The sequence below is a fragment of the Mus musculus genome, chromosome 17 (assembly GCF_000001635.26).
Source record: "Mus musculus strain C57BL/6J chromosome 17, GRCm38.p6 C57BL/6J".
NCBI lineage: Eukaryota > Metazoa > Chordata > Mammalia > Rodentia > Muridae > Mus > Mus musculus.
Window position 1 is genome coordinate 29112042 of NC_000083.6, and position 18101 is coordinate 29130142.

General features: G+C 46.7%; 1 protein-coding gene across 7 annotated transcripts in view; it reads left to right on the forward strand.

Annotated features, from left to right (window-relative positions):
- Window positions 1-2086: 2086 nt before the first annotated feature.
- Rab44 (RAB44, member RAS oncogene family) overlaps window positions 2087-18101 on the forward strand; it is a 34853-nt gene continuing 18838 nt past the window's right edge. For 2 of the 7 annotated variants that reach the window (XM_006524598.2, XM_006524593.2), the window contains exons 1-2: window positions 2088-2194; window positions 8801-9019. In XM_006524598.2, the coding sequence (XP_006524661.1) occupies window positions 8813-9019 (207 nt within the window). In that variant the 5' untranslated portion in view covers window positions 2088-2194; window positions 8801-8812. Of the gene's footprint in view, window positions 2195-3242; window positions 3338-8800; window positions 9020-18101 lie in introns of all 7 variants that reach the window. The other 5 variants (XM_011246529.1, XM_006524595.1, XM_006524596.4 and 2 more) reach the window with 5 other exon arrangements.

Sequence of the window (18101 nt, forward strand, 5' to 3'; positions counted from 1 at the left end):
CCCACATCCTCCACCTCTCCACACATATGTACACACCCCTACACAAGTATTTGCACAAAATAAATATACACAAATATACACAAACTACATAAATTAATAAGTGTTATATAAATATATAAATGTGTATATAATATATATATGTGATATATATATATAAATATATATATATTTATATTCTTTTTTCTTTTTGGTTTTTCAAGTTGGGGTTTCTCCTGCCTCACTGGAACTCACTGTATAGACCAGGCTGGCTTCGAGCTCACAGAAATCCACCTGCCTCCACCTTTCAAGTGCTGGGATTAAGGGTGTGTTCCACCACCATCTCCTGAATAAGTGTATTTTTTTTTTAATGTCTAAAACTTCAATCTAGTAGGGATGATTATAGAATTCAAGTGCTCTGGCTTTTGTGGCCGTAACCCATCCTCCTAAGGGCTAATTCAATACAAAATCTCTTTATTTACACGGAATGGTGTCTTTCTTATGCATGAGGTTCTTACACACGTTTGAGTGTATTGCTGTCTTTTTTTTTCCTTTTCCTTTTTTTTTTTTTTTTTTTTTTTTTTAAATCTCTGAGAAAAAGCCTAGCCATGTAACCCAGGCTGGCTTTGAACTCAGATCCCCCTGCATAACTCAGATTCCAAGTGCAGCCCCAATCCCATCCTGTACCACAGGATGCTCATTCCCGTCCTGTTCTACAGCATCCTCCATCCGTCTTCACGCTCTGGTACCATCATGCTCCGGTACCACGCTGCTCTCATGATTGTTGGTCTGCAACCTATTAGCTTAGTCTGTTTCCTAAGAAGGAAGCTTGCTGCAAGCTCCCCTCCTGTCAAATATGCTGTCCTTGAGTGAGGACCTGAGGTGAGGGGGAGGGTCTTAGTTAGGGTTTTACTGCTGTGAACAGACACCATGACCAAGGCAAGTCTTTTTTTTTCCTATTTATTTATTTAATGTATGTGAGTACATTGTAGTTGTACATATGGTTGTGAGCCTTTATGTGGTTGTTGGGAATTAAATTTAGGATCTCTGCTTACCCCGGTCGGCCCTACTTGCTCGGTCCCTGCTTGCTCCAGCCCAAAGATTTATTTATTATTATAAATAAGTACGGGGCTGGTGAGATGGCTCAGCAGGTAAGAGCACCCGACTGCTCTTCCAAAGGTCCTTAGTTCAAATCCCAGCAACCACATGGTGGCTCACAACCATCTGTAACAAGATCTGATTCCCTCTTCTGGTGTGTCTGAAGACAGCTACAGTGTACTTACATATAATAAATAAATAAATCTTAAAAAAAAATAAGTACACCGTAGCTGTCTTCAGACACACCAAGATCAGATCTCATTACGGATGGTTGTGAGCCATTATGGATAGTTGCTGAGATTTGAACTCAGGACCTTCGGAAGAGCAGTTGTTGCTCTTACCCACTGTGCCATCTTGCCAGCCCCAGGGCTAGTCTTATAAGGACATTTAATTGGGGTTGGTTTACAGGTTCAGAGGTTCATCCCATTATTATCAAGACAGGAACAGGGCAGCATCCAGGCAGGCATGGTGCAGGAGGAGGTGAGAGTTCTACATCTTCATCTGAAAGCTGCTAGCAGTAGACTAGTTTCCAGGCAGCTAGGATGAGGGTCTTAAAGCCCATACCCACAGTGACACACCTACTCCAACAAGACCACACCCACTCTAACAAGGCCACACCCATTCCAACAAGTTCACACCTTCTAAAAGTGCCAAGCATATACAAACCATCACAGGGGTATTGTTCCCCTGTGGCATTTTCTGCACCAGTTGTAGCCACAGAGGCTTCTCTTGCTTGACCTTCCTACTGGGCTGAGGACACTCTGGCCTTGTTACTACAGGCTGAGTGTGATGCGCGCGCGCGCGCGTAAACACACACACACACACACACACACACACACACACACACAGAACCTCTGCTCACAACCTCTCCCCAGCCCTAACTTTCTGCTACAATTCCAGGACCCAGGGCATCAGGCAAGACAGAAGGTGCAGCCAGGGCCCCTTTCCAGGGGAAGTTCCCTAGATGAACGCAGGAGATGAGGCAGCCAGGGAACGGAAAGGGGCGATTGGGCAAGAGACAAGACTGTTGACAGTTGCAGAGTGTGTGGGCTCTGTGGGCTGAGCAGACAGTGACCTCCTCACAGGTCCGGGAGCACCAGCAAACGGCAGCCTCTGAGAGGTGGGATTTGGGACTCACCCCAGCAGGCAATGCTGCTGTGTGGAGGGGCTGGGGAGGGACAGTACGGGTCCCATGCAGTTTCTTTTCCTTCTTTCTTTCCTTCCTTCCTTTCTTTTTTTCCTTCTTCCTTCCTTCGAGATGGGGGTCTTTCTATGTAGCCAAGGCTGGCCTTGAACTCACAGAGATCCACCTGACTCTGCCTCCTAAATTCTGGGATTAAAGGTATATACTGCCAACCGACTTTTTTTTTTTTTTTTTTTTTTTTTGAGATGGGGTCTTGTGTAGCTCAGGTTGGTCCTAAACTCACTACACAGCGGAAGATGACCTTGAACTCTTGATCTTCCTGCCTCCATCTTCAGGGTGCTGGGGTCATACTTCAAAGCCCAACTCCTGTCTAGCTTCTGAGTCTCAGGAGTGCAAATTGAACTTCCGTACTCCTGTACTGTCTGACAGAGGCCCGAGCTGTATGTATTACTCCTGTGAGTGAGGAGTAGATTGTGGACTTGTGAGATGGGGCAGGTCTTCTTGGCTTCTTAGAGACTCTGTTTCTCTATCCGTTAGTGAGTGAAGCTGGGGTGGGGTGGGGTGGGGTGGGACAGGCTATTGGGACTAGGTGGCTCTCGGGTGTTGGCAGTGGGAGACCATTGGCTGTGGTTGGCTTTTCCCAAGGTAAGTTTCACACTGGGCTAACCCAGTTTCTCACCTCTCTGTGACAAGATGGTAGGGATGGGAGATCCTGTAGTCTCTGGCAGATGTCAGGTTGTGGTCCTACTGTGTTGTGGTCCTACTATGTCCTCCGTTCTTTCATTCTTACATTTTGTTTATTTTTCTTTAGCCCAGCCCCCCTCCTCTCCAATTCTTGATGGGAGGCCTCGGGGCCCTGTTCTATGAGCTAAAATCCATGTCTGTGCCATCGTGGCCAGCCATCTCTTGGTGGCTAGCAGCAGGGCTCATTGGCTTCCAAGTTTGCTCCAGGTGAGGGGAGAGGTGTAGGAGACACCTGGGGCTTGATTGTTTGACTGGTTGTGAGGGGCCTTTCATTGTGCAGGGTGTATAGGAGAATCCATCAGAAACACGGGCATGAGGCCGGAGGGTACCCTGCAGCTGACTACAGAAGGGTCTTTTGGAGTCACCAAGTGAAGGGTAAGGGTAATTGCCTAGGAGCTGAGTGTGTGGAGTGTGTGTGTGTGTGTGTGTGTGTGTATGTGTGTGTGTGTGTGTGTGTGTGTGTGAGAGAGAGAGAGAGAGAGAGAGAGAGAGAGAGGCTTTCATGGACTCACCAAAGAAGGTCCCCACTGTCTGTCAGTGACCATTCCTGCCTGTGACCAATTTAGGACATGCTATTATGGAATAGGGGTGTCAGGGTCAGTGATGGATGGCGATATCCTGACCTAGGATGACCAGTATTCTGACAGACTTGGAGGCCTCGCTGGCCTCAGGGTATAGTATGATTCCCTTCCCTAGATGTCTTTGCCTGGTGGAGCTGAGTGAGGTGACCCTAGGTACCACTTTCCTACGAAATGCCAGGGGACTTCTGGGAACACACTGCAGAGAGGTGTTCCCCACATTCGAAGAGCTTATTTGGGGATTTGAACTCCTCTGCCTCTGGAGGTCCATTACTGCAGGAGCCTCATCTGGCCAGGTCTGTGCCTTTATCCGCTCACAGGGAGTACACGGTGCTTCTGTGACTTTCTGAGCTCAGGGCCAGCCCTGGCTGCCCAGGAAGCACAGCTGGCCTGCATGTGGACAGCTCTGAAGTCTTTGTCCCATCCAGGGCTGCTTCCCTGGTGTGTCCGCTTCCTTACAGAGTCGTGGTTCCAGAAACGGCCCTGGGGAGGTCCGTCCTGGGTGAGACAGGCAGCCAGTTTCAAGGAGACTCACTCCTTCAGTTTCTGGTTGGCTCTGTGTGGAGCCCAGCTGTTACTTGGACGACTTTGAGCCTCATGCCCATCAGTGACATCATCACTGTTGTCAATGTGGCCTTTACCCAGCAGTCCCCGGGGACCCGACACCCAACTCGATCAGGGCCAACAAATATTTGCTAACTGCCAGCTGAATGCCAAGCACTGGTGTATAGTTTAGTAAAAGGTGATTCGAATTTGCAGGATAAACGAGTTGAAGACGTTTCTGAGAATGGAAATTGAGAAAGTGGAACCAGAAAGGGGGTACTCCTTGCTGGGGTGGCGTGGTTTTAACTTTAATTTTCTTGCTTGAGCCTCACATGATTCTGGTGGTAAATGTTACTCTGATTTTTGCTTTTCCTTAGCTTGTATGTGAGTGTGTATGTGTGTGTGTGTCTGTGAGCTTGTGAGCGTGAGTATGTCTCTGTGTGTGATTGCGTGTTTTAGAGAGCATGTGTGAGTATGTCTGTGAGTGTGTGAGAGTGTGTATGAGTGTATGTGTGTTGAGCATGTATGTGTGAATGTGTGTATGTGTGTGTGAATGTGTATGCATATGTAAGTGTGTATGAGTGTGTGTGGGCATGAGCGTGAACATGTGTTTAAGTATGTATGACTGTGTGTGTATGTGTGTGTGTGTGTGTGTGTGTGTGAGAGAGAGAGAGAGAGAGAGAGAGAGAGAGGCAAGGTCTCACTCTGTAGAATACGCTGGTCTTGAATGCACTGTGGTCTCTGTCTTAGCCTCCCAGGGATTATTGGCAGACATCACCACACCCAGATACTTGTCTGCTTCTAGTGAGGAAACTGAGTCACTGAGAGGGTGAGTGGGTTGCCTGAGGCTGCCTTACTGGAGAGAGCAGGGCCAGGAGGGAAAGAAGAGCTCCACCTGACTTCAGAGCTCGCTCCCCATAGAGCCTCCTTTCCCTTGACTCTAGGCCTCTACTGTTACCTGCCCTCAGCAGGTCTCTCCTTGACTGTATGTCCTTGAGGCTGGAGCTGCCCCCTAACAGTCATAAAGGGGAGGGGCTTTCCTCTTAGGGGGATGTTGTAGGGAGGTGGACAGTGGCTTTCTGGGTGTGGGTGAATGTGGCCAAGGAGGGGTACATGCCCCATCACTGTTTGGTGCAGTATAGGGGTGACACATGCAGAAAATACTGGTGACATTCAGGCGGCTGAATGCAAGGACTTTCTAGCCTTTTCCTAGAAATCTGCAGAACTGGGCTGATAGCAGTGACTGATATACCCTGGCGTCACTTGTCCCACTGACCAATATACTGTGAGACGGAGGCATTTGCCCCAGTTTACTTCTTATCCACGTGCCCCTCTGCACCCACACTCTCTGACGTCTGTGTGTTTACTGTAACAGTCGGAAGGCAGGTGACAGGATCACCCCTCCCCAGCAGATATCTTTGTGGACAGGGTCTTCCCATGCAGCCCTGGCTGGCCCCGAACTCACTGTGGAGACCAGGCTGCCACTGAACTCAGAGATCCTTCTGTCTCTACCTCTGGAGTGCTGGGATTAAAATGTGTGCTACCACGCCTGGCTCAATCAAAGTCTTAAAAGAGGGTCCCATCCTGACTCTAATGCCTTCAGCGTGCCGAGTGAACCCATGGGAAGTAATGGTTTCAGATATAACCTATGTTCACATTTCTGTAGTTGTTTCCTAAGTATATCTCAAAAAATCATTTATTTAAGTGTGTGTGTGTGTGTGTGTGTGTGTAGGTTAGTGAGGAGCCTACAGGGTCAGTTCTCTTATTTTACCATGTGTATTCTGAAGTTCAAACTCAAGGCATGCTTGGTGACAAGCGCTTTTATCTGCTGGGCCATCTCACCAGCATGCATGCGCATATATATATACATATACACATATATACACACACGCGTGTGTGTGTGTGTGTGTGTACATGCATGTGCATATGTGTTGAATGGGTATATGTGTCCATGTACACACATGCATGGGCCAAAGTGTGTTGCCTGCTGTGATCCTCCGTTTCTCTCTGTCCTTAAGAAAAGGAATCTGGTCTCAATTAGATGCTCATAGCTTTGGCTAGAGGGGCTGGCAGCCTCCCAGCGTCCACCTGCTTAACCCCCATCTTTGGGTCAGAGGCATGCAGTCCTTTCTGACTTTGTTATGTGGTGCCAGGTGTTTGAAGTCAGGACCTCAGGCCTGCACAGCTGGCGCTCTCCTCAGCTCTGGCCTTGTGAGTGATGGATGAGGTAGCGGGTGTGCGCCTCTGCACCTGGCTCCAGATCCCCCTTTCCCCTCCCTTTTTAGCTAGGGAACCCAGTTGGAGATTGTGTATCATCTCTAAGTTCATTTCTCTTCAGTCTCTTTTTCTTTCTTTCTTTCTTTCTTTCTTTCTTTCTTTCTTTCTTTCTTTCTTTCTTTCTTCCTTCCTTTCTCTATCTCTCTCTCCCTCTCCCTCTCTCCCTCCCTCCCTCCCTCCCTTCTTTCTTTCTTTCTTTATTTCTTTCTTCCTTCCTTTCTCTCTCTCCCTCTCCCTCTCTCCCTCCCTCCTTTCTTTCTTTCTTTCTTTCTTTCTTTCTTTCTTTCTTTCTTTCTTTCTTCCTTTCACCAGTATTGGTGTGTGTTGTGACTGTCCTTTGGCAGGGAGAGGCCCAGAGATGCCAGATCTGCTGCTGCCTGCAGCATAAGGCTGGACACACACACACAGACACACAGAGTGAACATTTTCATTAAACTTTAGGACTATACAGGGAATGAGGTTGCCTCCTTTGAGCTCTGTGCTGTTGTAGGGGATGGGGTGGGGGTGGGGCTCATCCAGGAGAGGATTTGCGACTGTCTCCTGTCCCTTAGATTGGCCACCATCCCTGCAGCAGACCCTCTGAGCTCCTCTCAGCCTGTAACCTTCCATCTTGAGCTCCGTTGGAATCTGCTTCCCCCTCCCAACCTTCCAATCCTTCTGCAAATCCTATACTCTTCCTCAAATACCACCAGCCTCCTCTCCACTCCGCTCATGTCCCGACACCCTGGGTATCAGTGTCTTCCACTTCACTAGTGCAAGGGGCCCAGCCTTAGTGTCCAGCTGGAAGCATGGGGGTGCCTGCAGAGAGGGCTTGGAAGTGGCTGGTGGCAGCCATGTGGGGATGGTGACTGAGACTGGAAAGTGTTAGCTAGATGGGGTGGTGCTTTGGGATGTAGGGAACTGGGATGGGAGGAAGTCTGGTGTTCAGGGAACCATCAGTGGGTCTCAAGTGGTTCCCACAGACGATGCGGACACTTGGAAGGAAGAAGAAGCTGTGTCATGTAGACCCTAAGAACGGGAGAGGCAGGGACACTTCCATTTGTGTTAAGGAGAGAAATGAGAGCCAGGGATCAGTGGGTAAGAGCGCATGGGGCACCAGCATAAGGACCAAAGTTCAAATCCCCAGCATGTATGTAAAAGCCAGGCATGGCCACATGTGCCTGTGAGCTCCCTCCCCCAACAGTAACAGAAGATCACTGGGGCTGACTTGCTGGCCAGTCTAGCCAGTTCTAGGTTCTTTGAGAGACCCCGTCTCAATGGAGTAAGGCAGACAGTGAGAATAGGGCATCTTGTGTCCTCCTCTGGCATCTGGGAACACACACACCATATATGCACACACATATATACACATACACACATACGTATATATACATACATACCTACATGGACACATACACACATACATACACACCCACATATACACATGTATACAGACATATATACACAAATATATATGCACACATATACACACATATACATACATATATACATGTACATACATATATACACATATATACATATGTATATACACACAAATATATATACATGTATACAACATATACATACACATATGCAAACATATGCACAAATACATATACATTCACATAATACACATTTTCACCACCCATACACTTATACACATACACCGATATGTACATATACACTCATACATACATATGGACACACACACATATATGTGTATATGTATATATATATACATATACATGCACACATATATACACATATATGCATATGCACAAATACATATACACACATACACACATGTACACATGCATATATAAATATATACAAATACATATACACATGTACACACATACACATATACACAAATACATATACACATATACACACATATACACAAATACATACATATACAAATATACACATAATATACATACATATACACACATGCATATACACAAATACATATACATGTACATATACACACATACACATAACACAACACACACACACATACAATGTATTGAAAGGGGGGAAAGATGGAGGGATGAGGCTGAGGAGGGAACAGTAGAGCTTAAGATCAGTTACTCTGATGCTGTTGGAGTCCAGAACCTGAGCTGGAGCAAGGACAGCAGGAGTTGTCCAGGAGCAATTCTGCCTCCAGACAGCAAAATCCCAAAGATTCGAAGGCAGGACCTTCCTGTCTTGTGTTCCTCCTGCAGCTGTCAGTGCAGGCTTCCAGACTGGCACAGAGACTGGAGGAGTTAGGCGAAGAGCTCAGAAGGCAGCTGGAAGTGAAGGGGGTCTTCCACAGGGCAGGGGCTTGAGCAGGTGGATGTGGACCAGGCTATGCAGGGGCTCTGTCAGCCATGGAAGGATGGGGACACTGGCTGTGCTCAGTAGCTGGGGAACGGGGATGGATTCAGTGGTTCATCACCCTTTTCTCCTCTGTCCCCAGGCCTGAGGCACAATGGAGAAAGGAAAGGGAGTGTCCAGAAAAGGCCGGAAGCTGGCATCCAGCCGGCGGAGGCAGGCACGAGAGCCAGCTGACGGTCAGGATGCCCCCGTGGCCGCGGAGGCTGAGTCCTGGCCCTCTGATGCTGATGCGGAGCTTCAGGGCTTCTTCCAGGACTGTGGAGCCAAGGAAAGGGGCTTTGTTACCCGGGAGGATCTGGCGGTGAGCATGGGGCCCTGGAATCACACCTGGAATCCTTTCGTGCAGATTCTTGAATTTTCCTATTCTAAGGCTTAGCTTGCTTGCTTATTCCCTCCTGCATCCAAATTCACTCTCAGATAGTATTAAGAATTTGTTTATACCAACACATAGGTGACTGATGAGGCTTAAAATATTACCCTTTCCTGGAAACATTTGCATTTTAACAAAGGAGAGAACTTTGTGCCCCAGAAATAACTCAAATATAGTGATGTGTGAGTGTTTTAAAAGACTTATTATTACTACTATTATTATTACTATTATTATTATGAGACAGGGCCTCTCTATACAGCCCTGGATGTCTTGGAACTCATTGTACAGACCAGGCTGTCCTTGAACTCACAGAGTTCAGTCTCTGCCTACTATGCTTGGCTATTTCTATTTTTTTTTTCTTTTTTTTTTTCAATCCTTTTTTTTTTAATTAGGTATTTTCCTCATTTACATTTCCAATGCTATCCCAAAAGTCCCCCATACCCTCCTCCCCACTCCCCTACCCACCCACTCCCACTTTTTGGCCCTGGCGTTCCCCTGTACTGGGGCATATAAAGTTTGCGTGTCCAATGGGCCTCTCTTTCCAGTGATGGCCGACTAGGCCATCTTTTGATACATATGCAACTAGAGTCAAGAGCTCCGGGGTACTGGTTAGTTCATAATGTTGTTCCACCTATAGGGTTGCAGATCCCTTTAGCTCCTTGGATACTTTCTCTAGCTCCTCCATTGGGGGCCCTGTGATCCAACCAATAGCTGACTGTGAGTATCCACTCCTTCTATTTCTATTATTTTTAATAGTGTGACACTGGGTAGGGGTGGCACACACCTTTAATTCCAGTGCTTAAGAGACAGAGGCAGGTGGATCTCTGTGAGTTGGAGGCCAGCCTGGGTTACACAATGAAACCCTGTCTCACCCCTGCTCCCAAACCCCCAATAATGTGCATACGTATGGACTTGTGTACAGTGATACATAGGTACCACAGAGTCCAGAAGACGGTCCTGGAGTTACATGCAGCTGTAAGCCACCTGACATGGGTGCTGGGAACCAAACATGGGTTCTCTGTATGAATAGTATGCACTGCTAACTGCTGGGCCATCTTTCCAACCCTTGTGAGAGAGATTTTCGAGACAGGTCTCTCTATGTAGCACCGTTTGGTCTCAATTCTCTTGCTTCAGCCTCCCCAGTCCTGGGATGACCGGTAGGCTCACCACACTTGACTTGGGGTGTTTAGAACAGGGATATTCATCTTGGGGAACAGTCAGAGTACTAGGGACTGAAACAGGTTAATGAGTGTAAGTCTCCCGAGGGACCACAGTGTGGCTTTCAGTAAGAGGCTTTGGCCCGTGGTCCAGACCAACATGGCTGACGATTTCTTCTTATTTAGTGCAAAAGGGCATGCGGGGGTCTGCTGCTACTTCTAGGTGTCACTCCACATTCCATTTTGTCCTTTCCCTATCTGGACGGTTGCTATAGGGACCCAGGTATGGCTCAGTTGGTAACGCACTTGCCTACCATGCACAAGGCCCCAGGTTCAGTTCTTGCCACCAGATAAAGTGAGCATGGTAGCACATGTGACCCCAGCACTCAGGAGCTGGGGGCAGGAGGGTCATAAGTTTGAAGTCATCCCTTCTACATATCCATCTTGTGTGCAGGTGGGTGGGAGCATGCACGCCACAGTGCATGTGTGGAGGTCAGAGGGCAACCTGTATGAATTGGTTCTTTCCTTCCATGGGGTCAAACTCAGGTTGTTAGGCTCAGAGGCAAGCACCTTTACCTGGTGAGCCATCTCACCAGCCAAAGAAAGATCTTATCTAATTTATTACTAATTAACCAGGGATTATAGCGAAATGTCATGAGCAGGGCACAGAGCCCTTGAGCTCAGAGACTTGTAGGCAGTGAGGGTAACGTGGCTCGGTTCAATTTGAAAAGATGGCTAATGTCCAACAGGCCCTGAATCCTCGCCAGAAACTGACTTCATCTTTCCTAGATGAAACTTTCAAGTTAATGAGTGACTTCAGTATGTCTGGGACTTTTAAAAATAAGATGTGTGTGTATTCGTGCATGGGTGTGTTCTTGTGCGTGTGTGTTTCTGCCACTGTGCAGTTCAAGCTTCTGGCCAATTCTCCTGTCTTTGTCTCCCATCCTGAAGTGTTGGGATTACAGGCGAGTCACCCAAATCTAGCCTTTAACATGGTGTTTGAAGATCAAACTCAGGCTTGCTTGGTAGTATGTGAAAGACTATTTCAGGGGAGCTGCAACATACACATGTACACACACACAACCACACATACATATGTATTCCACAAGCACACACACATGCATATGTACAGCACACATATATACATGCACATTCCACACACACATCCCACACATATGCACATGCACACATTCAACACACACACAATCACACATGCACACACACAGAGCTACTGGCTGTATGCAGAGAATCCATGACAGACCAAGGTCCAAATAGTTGAACCAATGAGTTTTTATTGGGGTTCCTAACAGGAGTAGGGGCGCAGAGTTACAGAAGCAGGATGGCCCAGAAGCAGCTGTATTATCAGAGTGCCCCACCCTAACTCGCAGTAATTCTGGAGCACTGCATAGTTTACAGGCAGTGCAAGAATCTCCTCTCTGCCTGGGGCTGGTCAGTGTCTCCTCCCACACAGGTTGTTTACTTATTCTATAAATCTGGGAAGGCTCCCTCCAGAGCCCTGCAAGCTTCAGCTTCCCTACACACGTGACTTCTGCTAGAAGAGTCTCCTGACTCCCTCTGTCTACTGGCAGGAATGTTTCGATTCAGAGGCAATTGCTTCACAACACACAGCGAGAACTTTTACCCTACTAAGCTGTCTCCTGGCCTGAGACTGGACCTTTTCATCAATGAGACTAGTTTGGTCTACATATCAAGTTCCAGGCTAGCCAGGGCTTCAGAGTGAGATCCTGTCTCAAAAACCAAAAAGAAGACAGTGAGATATGACCAGTCCATTCCCCTGGTACGGACAGTTCATGGCTGTTTTCCACCTCTGGATGGTCATGCAATCATAGAGTATGATCTTACCTTTTTGACTTAGTCTCAAGTCTCAGATAATTTTTCTTGTCATTATAAATAATTTCGCTGGGCATGGTGGTGCACAGCTTTAATCCCAGCACTCGGGAAGCAGAGGCAGGCGGATTTCTGAGTTTGAGGCTAGCCTGGTCTACAAAGTGAGTTCCAGGACAGCCAGGGCTGTACAGAGAAACCCTGTCTCAAAAAACCAAAAAAAAAAAAAAAAAAAAAAAAAAACCAAACAAAAAAATTTCCCTGTTTCTTGATGTATGAAAGACTTTGGTTCTTTCTTTCTTTCTTTTCTTGCTTTCTTTTTTTTTTTAAAGATTTTATTATATATATACACACACACATACATACACACACATATGAGTACACTGTAGCGGTCTTCAGAGACACCAGATCCCGTTACAGATGGTTGTGAGCCACCATGTGGTTGCTGGGAATTGAACTCAGGACCTCTGGAAGAGCAGTCAATGCTCTTAACCGCTGAGCCATCTCTCCAGCCCCGATTTGGGTTATTTCTAAAGGTGAAGCCTGGGTGTAGATTAAACCCATGGGACTTCTTGGATTTAATATATAAAATCATCCCTTAGGCCAAAACTAGTTCCTGTCTAGAAATTACACATGGAATTTGGAAATTCAAAATAGGTTCAACTTCCCTCCCCCCAACCCTCACAGTGGTTTTCTGTGTAGTCCTGGTTGTCTGGGAACTCACTCTGTAGACCAGGCTAGCCTTGAACACATAGAATCCACTGTCCTCAGCCTCCCGAGTGCTGGGATTAAAGGTGTAAGCCAACATGTGTTTGGCATAAGGGTTGAGAGTTTTTGTTTTTTTTTTTTTTTGTTTTTTTTTTTTTTTTTAAATTAAGATTTATTTATTTATTATATGTAAGTACATTGTAGCTGTCCTCAGACACTCCAGAAGAGGGAGTCAGATCTCGCCACGGATGGCTGTGAGCCACCATGTGGTTGCTGGGATTTGAACTCTGGACCTTCGGAAGAGCAGTCGGGTGCTCTAACCCACTGAGCCATCTCACCAGCCCAAGTTTTTGTTTTTTTTAAAGATTTATTTATTTATTATATGTAAATACACTGTAGCTGTCTTCAGACACACCAGAAGAGATCTCATTACGTCAGATCTCATTACGGATGGTTGTGAGTCACCATGTGGTTGCCGGGATTTGAACTCAGGACCTCTGGAAGAGCAGTCACTGCTCTTAACCACTGAGTCATCTCACCAGCTCGGGGTTGAGTTTTTAAAGCCTCCATTGCAGATGTTTCTGTTGGATGCCCAGCTGTTTTCATTCCTTTTCTCTTTGCCACAACAATGAGAACCTGGAAGGAAACCTGATTTTACCCAAGGGAGAAAGGGTTTTCTTGGCTCACAGTCCCTCATAGAGGGATGGCTTGGAGGTAGGAGCATGAGGCAGCTGGACACAGCGTGTCCACAGTCAGGAAGTGGAGAGACATGAACGTTGGTATTCAGTAGCTTCCTCCCTTCCTCTTTTTCATTCAGCCTGGGATCCCCACCCAAGGGACAGTACCACCCACATTCCAGGTGGGTCTCTCCTCCTGGCTAACCCTACTGGAAAGTCCCTCACAGAAGTACCCAGAGTGATTCTCAACCTAGCCACCTTGATAAGGACTAGCCAGCCAGCTTTCCTCAGATTGAAGGGGCACCTGGGATGTGGAACCTTGGGTATGTCCCTAATTTTGGAACAGCTTGTCAACCTTCATCCAACCTCAGTCTATGAACCCAGCTCCAGCAGGTGGGCATTCTCTAGGAGGTGACCAGTTTTTCGGCCTGGAAATGGCCTTCTCCAGCTCCTGAGAAGGTTTCACAGTGTTGGTGCCAATCCTGTCCCTGAAAACCAGCTTGTCACAGTTGATTACATGAGGATCGTTATATAAAAATGACACCCCAGTTAGGTGCTGGTTTGTATGATTGCTTTATCCAGTTCTATCCTGGTAAATGGGAAGGCAGAGTCCTTTGAACATGTGCAAAATGAAAAAACAAACAAACAAACAAACAAACAAACAAAAAAGAAAAAAGAAAAAAGAAAAGCAAGAACCAAAGCCAAAAGCAAAACCAAAAGTAAAAACCTGTAATGTTCTAGAATGTAAGGAGATAGCATAAAAGCACTGGTTCCAGAACCTCCTATGAAGGGCAATGAGATTCAAATGCTGCTTCGCTTCAGTCTCCCAAAGACAGGAGGCGCACCTGGAATGCAGAGTTTGCACCCTAAAACAGGGAAGTCCTGGCCAGACTGGCTGCTTAGAGCAAGGTCTTAATGGGAGAAACTTAATCTAGGATTACAAAGACCTGGTAACAGAGGCAGGGGGATCTCAGGTTCAAACCCAGTATGCTCTACATAGTCAGTCTGGGAAATAATGAAATAGAGAAATCCTGTATCCAAAAACATGGAGAGTTCAAGACCAGCCTGGGCTAAATGAGAGCTTGTCTCAAAAACAACCCCACCCCCAACCCTGCTGTAGCAATCAGTGATATCCCACTACACATGTGCAGCTCCACAGCCTAGAGTTCTCCAATCGTCACCCCAGGGTCCCTTTCTGCTCTGACCGATGTCCTGGTTCCTGTGACCTCATAGCCTGGGGAAGACAGAATCTCTTGATTGGATGGTTGTACCTATGGCACTTTCTTTTGTCTTTCATTGCAGGTTCATGTAGCCCAGGCTAGCTTCTAACTCACTGTGTAGCTGAGGCTACCCTGGAGTTCTGATCCTCCTGCCCCTGACTCTGGAATACTGGAATTGTAGACATCACCGTGCAGCATAAATTATGGGGTGCTGGGAGTTGAACCCAGAAGCTTGTGCAAGTGTCTATCTCCTGCATAGCACCCACAGCCTAACTTCTTATTTTTGATTTATTTATGAATACAATGTCGCTGTCTTCAGACACTCCAGAAGAGGGCATCAGATCCCATTACAGATGGTTGTGAGCCACCATGTGGTTGCTGGGAATTGAACTCTGGACCTCTGGAAGAGTAGTCAGTGCTCTTAATCGCCGAGCCACCTCTCTAGCCCTGCAGCCTAACTTCTTAACAATTACTATTATTGCTATCATCATCATCATCATTACTGTGTGTCTAGGATGTATATGTGTGAGTAAGGATGCACACATGCACACGTGTCAAGCTGTCAGAGGTCAACTTTTAGGAGTTGGTCTTTTCCTTCTACATTGATTCTGGGCACGGAATTCAGGATACAAGGCTTGCCTGTCAAGTGCCATAACTGGTTGAACAGTCTCACCAGCCTTTCTTTTGATTTCTTTTCCTTTGAGATAGCATCTTGCTGTGTAGCTGAGAGTGGACTTGAATTCACAGCAATCCCCCTGCTTCAGACTCCCAAATGCTGGGATTACAGGCGTGTACCAGAGTACTCAGCTAAAGATAAAAACGAGAGAGAGAGAGAGGGAGAGAGAGAGAGAGAGAGAGAAGGGGAGATAATCATAGGAGACAGTAATATTGGTGTAAGAGCATTCAGCTCTTCCCTAAGGGAGGTGCCTCTGTTTTTTGTTTTTTGTTTTTGTTTGTTTGTTTGTTTTTGTTTTTGTTTTTTTTTGTTTTTTCAATACAGGGTTTCTCTGTGTAGCTCTGGCTGTCCTGGAACTCACTCTTTAGACCAGGCTGGCCTCGAACTCAGAAATCCACCTGCCTCTGCCTCCCAAGTGCTGTTTTTTGTTTTTAAAGACTAGAAAGATCATGGGAGAGGGCTGGGGGGACAGCTCAGCAGTTATCACTAGAGCGTGAATCACAAGCCGGGCAGTGGTGGCACACACCTTTAATCCCAGCACTTGGGAGGCAGAGGCAGGTGGATTTCTGAGTTCAAGGCCAGCCTTTTCTCTGTGCTAGACTGCACAGAGAAACCTTGTCTCAGAAACAAACAAACAAGCAAGAAAAAAAAAGCATGTATCACTCACTGAGAGGACTCAAGTTTAATTCCCAATGCCTGCCTGTGTCGGGTGGCTGGCAACCTCCTCTTGCTGCAGCTCCAGGGGTCTGATGCCTCTGGCCTCTGAGGGCTCAGGGTATGAAGGACTTTGCTACACAAACCTGGTGACCTGAGTTTGAATCCAGAACATACATAAAAGTGTAGTGGTGAGGGGGGCATGCCTGTTCTAAGGTTGCTGTTGCTAGGATGTAACACCATGTCCAAATGCAACTGGGAAAGAATGGGTCTGTCTGGGTTATACTTCCACATTGCCATTCATCACTGAAGAAGTCAGGACAGGAACTCAAACACAGCAGGAACCTGGGGGCAGGAGCTGATGCAGAGGGAATGGAGGGGTGCTGCTTATCGGCTTACTTCTCATGGCTTGCTCAGCCTGCTTTCTTACAGAACCCAGGACCACCAACCTAGGGATGACCTTCCCCATTAATTAAGAAAATGCCCCAACACCTTGCCAGCAACCTGATATTTATTTATTTATTTATTTATTTATTTATTTATTTATTTGAGTTTTTTGAGACAGGGTTTCTCTGTGTATCCCTGGCTGTCCTGGAACTCACTCTGTAGACCAGGCTGGCCTTAAACTCAGAAATCCACCTGCCTCTGCCTCCCAAGTGCTGGGATTAAAGGCATGTGCCACCACTGCCTGGCAGCAACCTGATCTTTCTTATGGAGGCATTTTTTTCCTCCTTCTCGCTCCGGCCCCACTCTCTCTGACACAAAGATTTATTGATTAATTGATTGATTGATTGATTGATTGATTGATTGATTATAAGTACACTGTAGCTGTTTTCACACCAGAAGAGGGAGTCAGATTCCATTACAGATGGTTGTGAGCCACCATGTGGTTGCTGGGAACTGAACTCAGGACCTCTGGAAGAGTAGTCAGTGCTCTTAACCTCTGAGCCATCTCTCCAGTCCTGGAGGCATTTTCTCAATTGAGGATCCTTCTCTCAATTTGTTTGTCAAGTTGACAGCACAACTGTAATGTCAGCACTTGGAAGATGGAGGCAGGAGGCTCAGAAGTTCAGGGTCATCCTTGGCTACATAGTGACTTTGAGGCCAGCCTAGGCTACAAGAGATCCCATCTTTGAAAAACCAAACAGAACAGCAACAAAGTCCCTAAACTCTGCCATGCTTGCTTAGGTCCTCCAGAGCCAAGAAGCCCTGGGGCTCAGAAGCCAGAGGTACAGCAGCCTTCAGACTTGGCTCTCTGGGTGAGAGAGTACGCAGGGTCCTGCACCTTCTGAGCATCATGGGGGATGATTGCTCGGCAGGGTAAAATCATGACCTATAGGCAAATACAGAGCAGACTCGTGTCAAAGTGGATGCTTTTCTTCTCCATGCTAGATGAGAGCTTTATCATGAAGCCACAGCCCAAGCCCTCAGAGCTTTCATTTAACACATTAATTAGCGTTATGAATGGTTCAAAGAGCACTTTAAAAAGTTGGCAACTTAACAAAGACAGATTATAGAACCAGATTGCAGAGTTAGGAGGTTTTTTTTTTTTTCCTCTTCTTCTTCTTTTTTTTTTTACAGCTAGTGAAAGTCTACCAGGACATAAATCCTGGAGTTGTCTGTCTCATCAGACAGAAGTGATCTTCGACGTTCCTGAATAGACTCTGCCTTAATCCGTTCTGTGAGGTGCATTAGCTGTGTGCAGTGTGGTCTATCTCATGCTTCTTACACTTTCTCCACATGGCTCCTTTCACTGGAGAAACATTTTACAACATCTGGGGACGGAGGCCCATCAAGCAGGCATGTGCATCAAATATTTACTGAGACACACTTGTAGCCCCAGCCCCAGGGAGGCAGGGATATGCAGGTGGTCAGGGCTTGCCAGGCAGTCTGGAGAACTTAGAGAACTCAAGAACAGCCAGAGACTAGCCAAAAAAAAAAAAAAAAAAAAAAAAAAGGTGGATAATGCCCAAGGTTGTTCTCTGGCCTCCACAGACACAAGCCAGTGAGTGCTGGAGCCTGCAGAGGCCAGAAGACAGATTTGGATCTCCTGGAGCTACAGTTACAGGCAGCTTA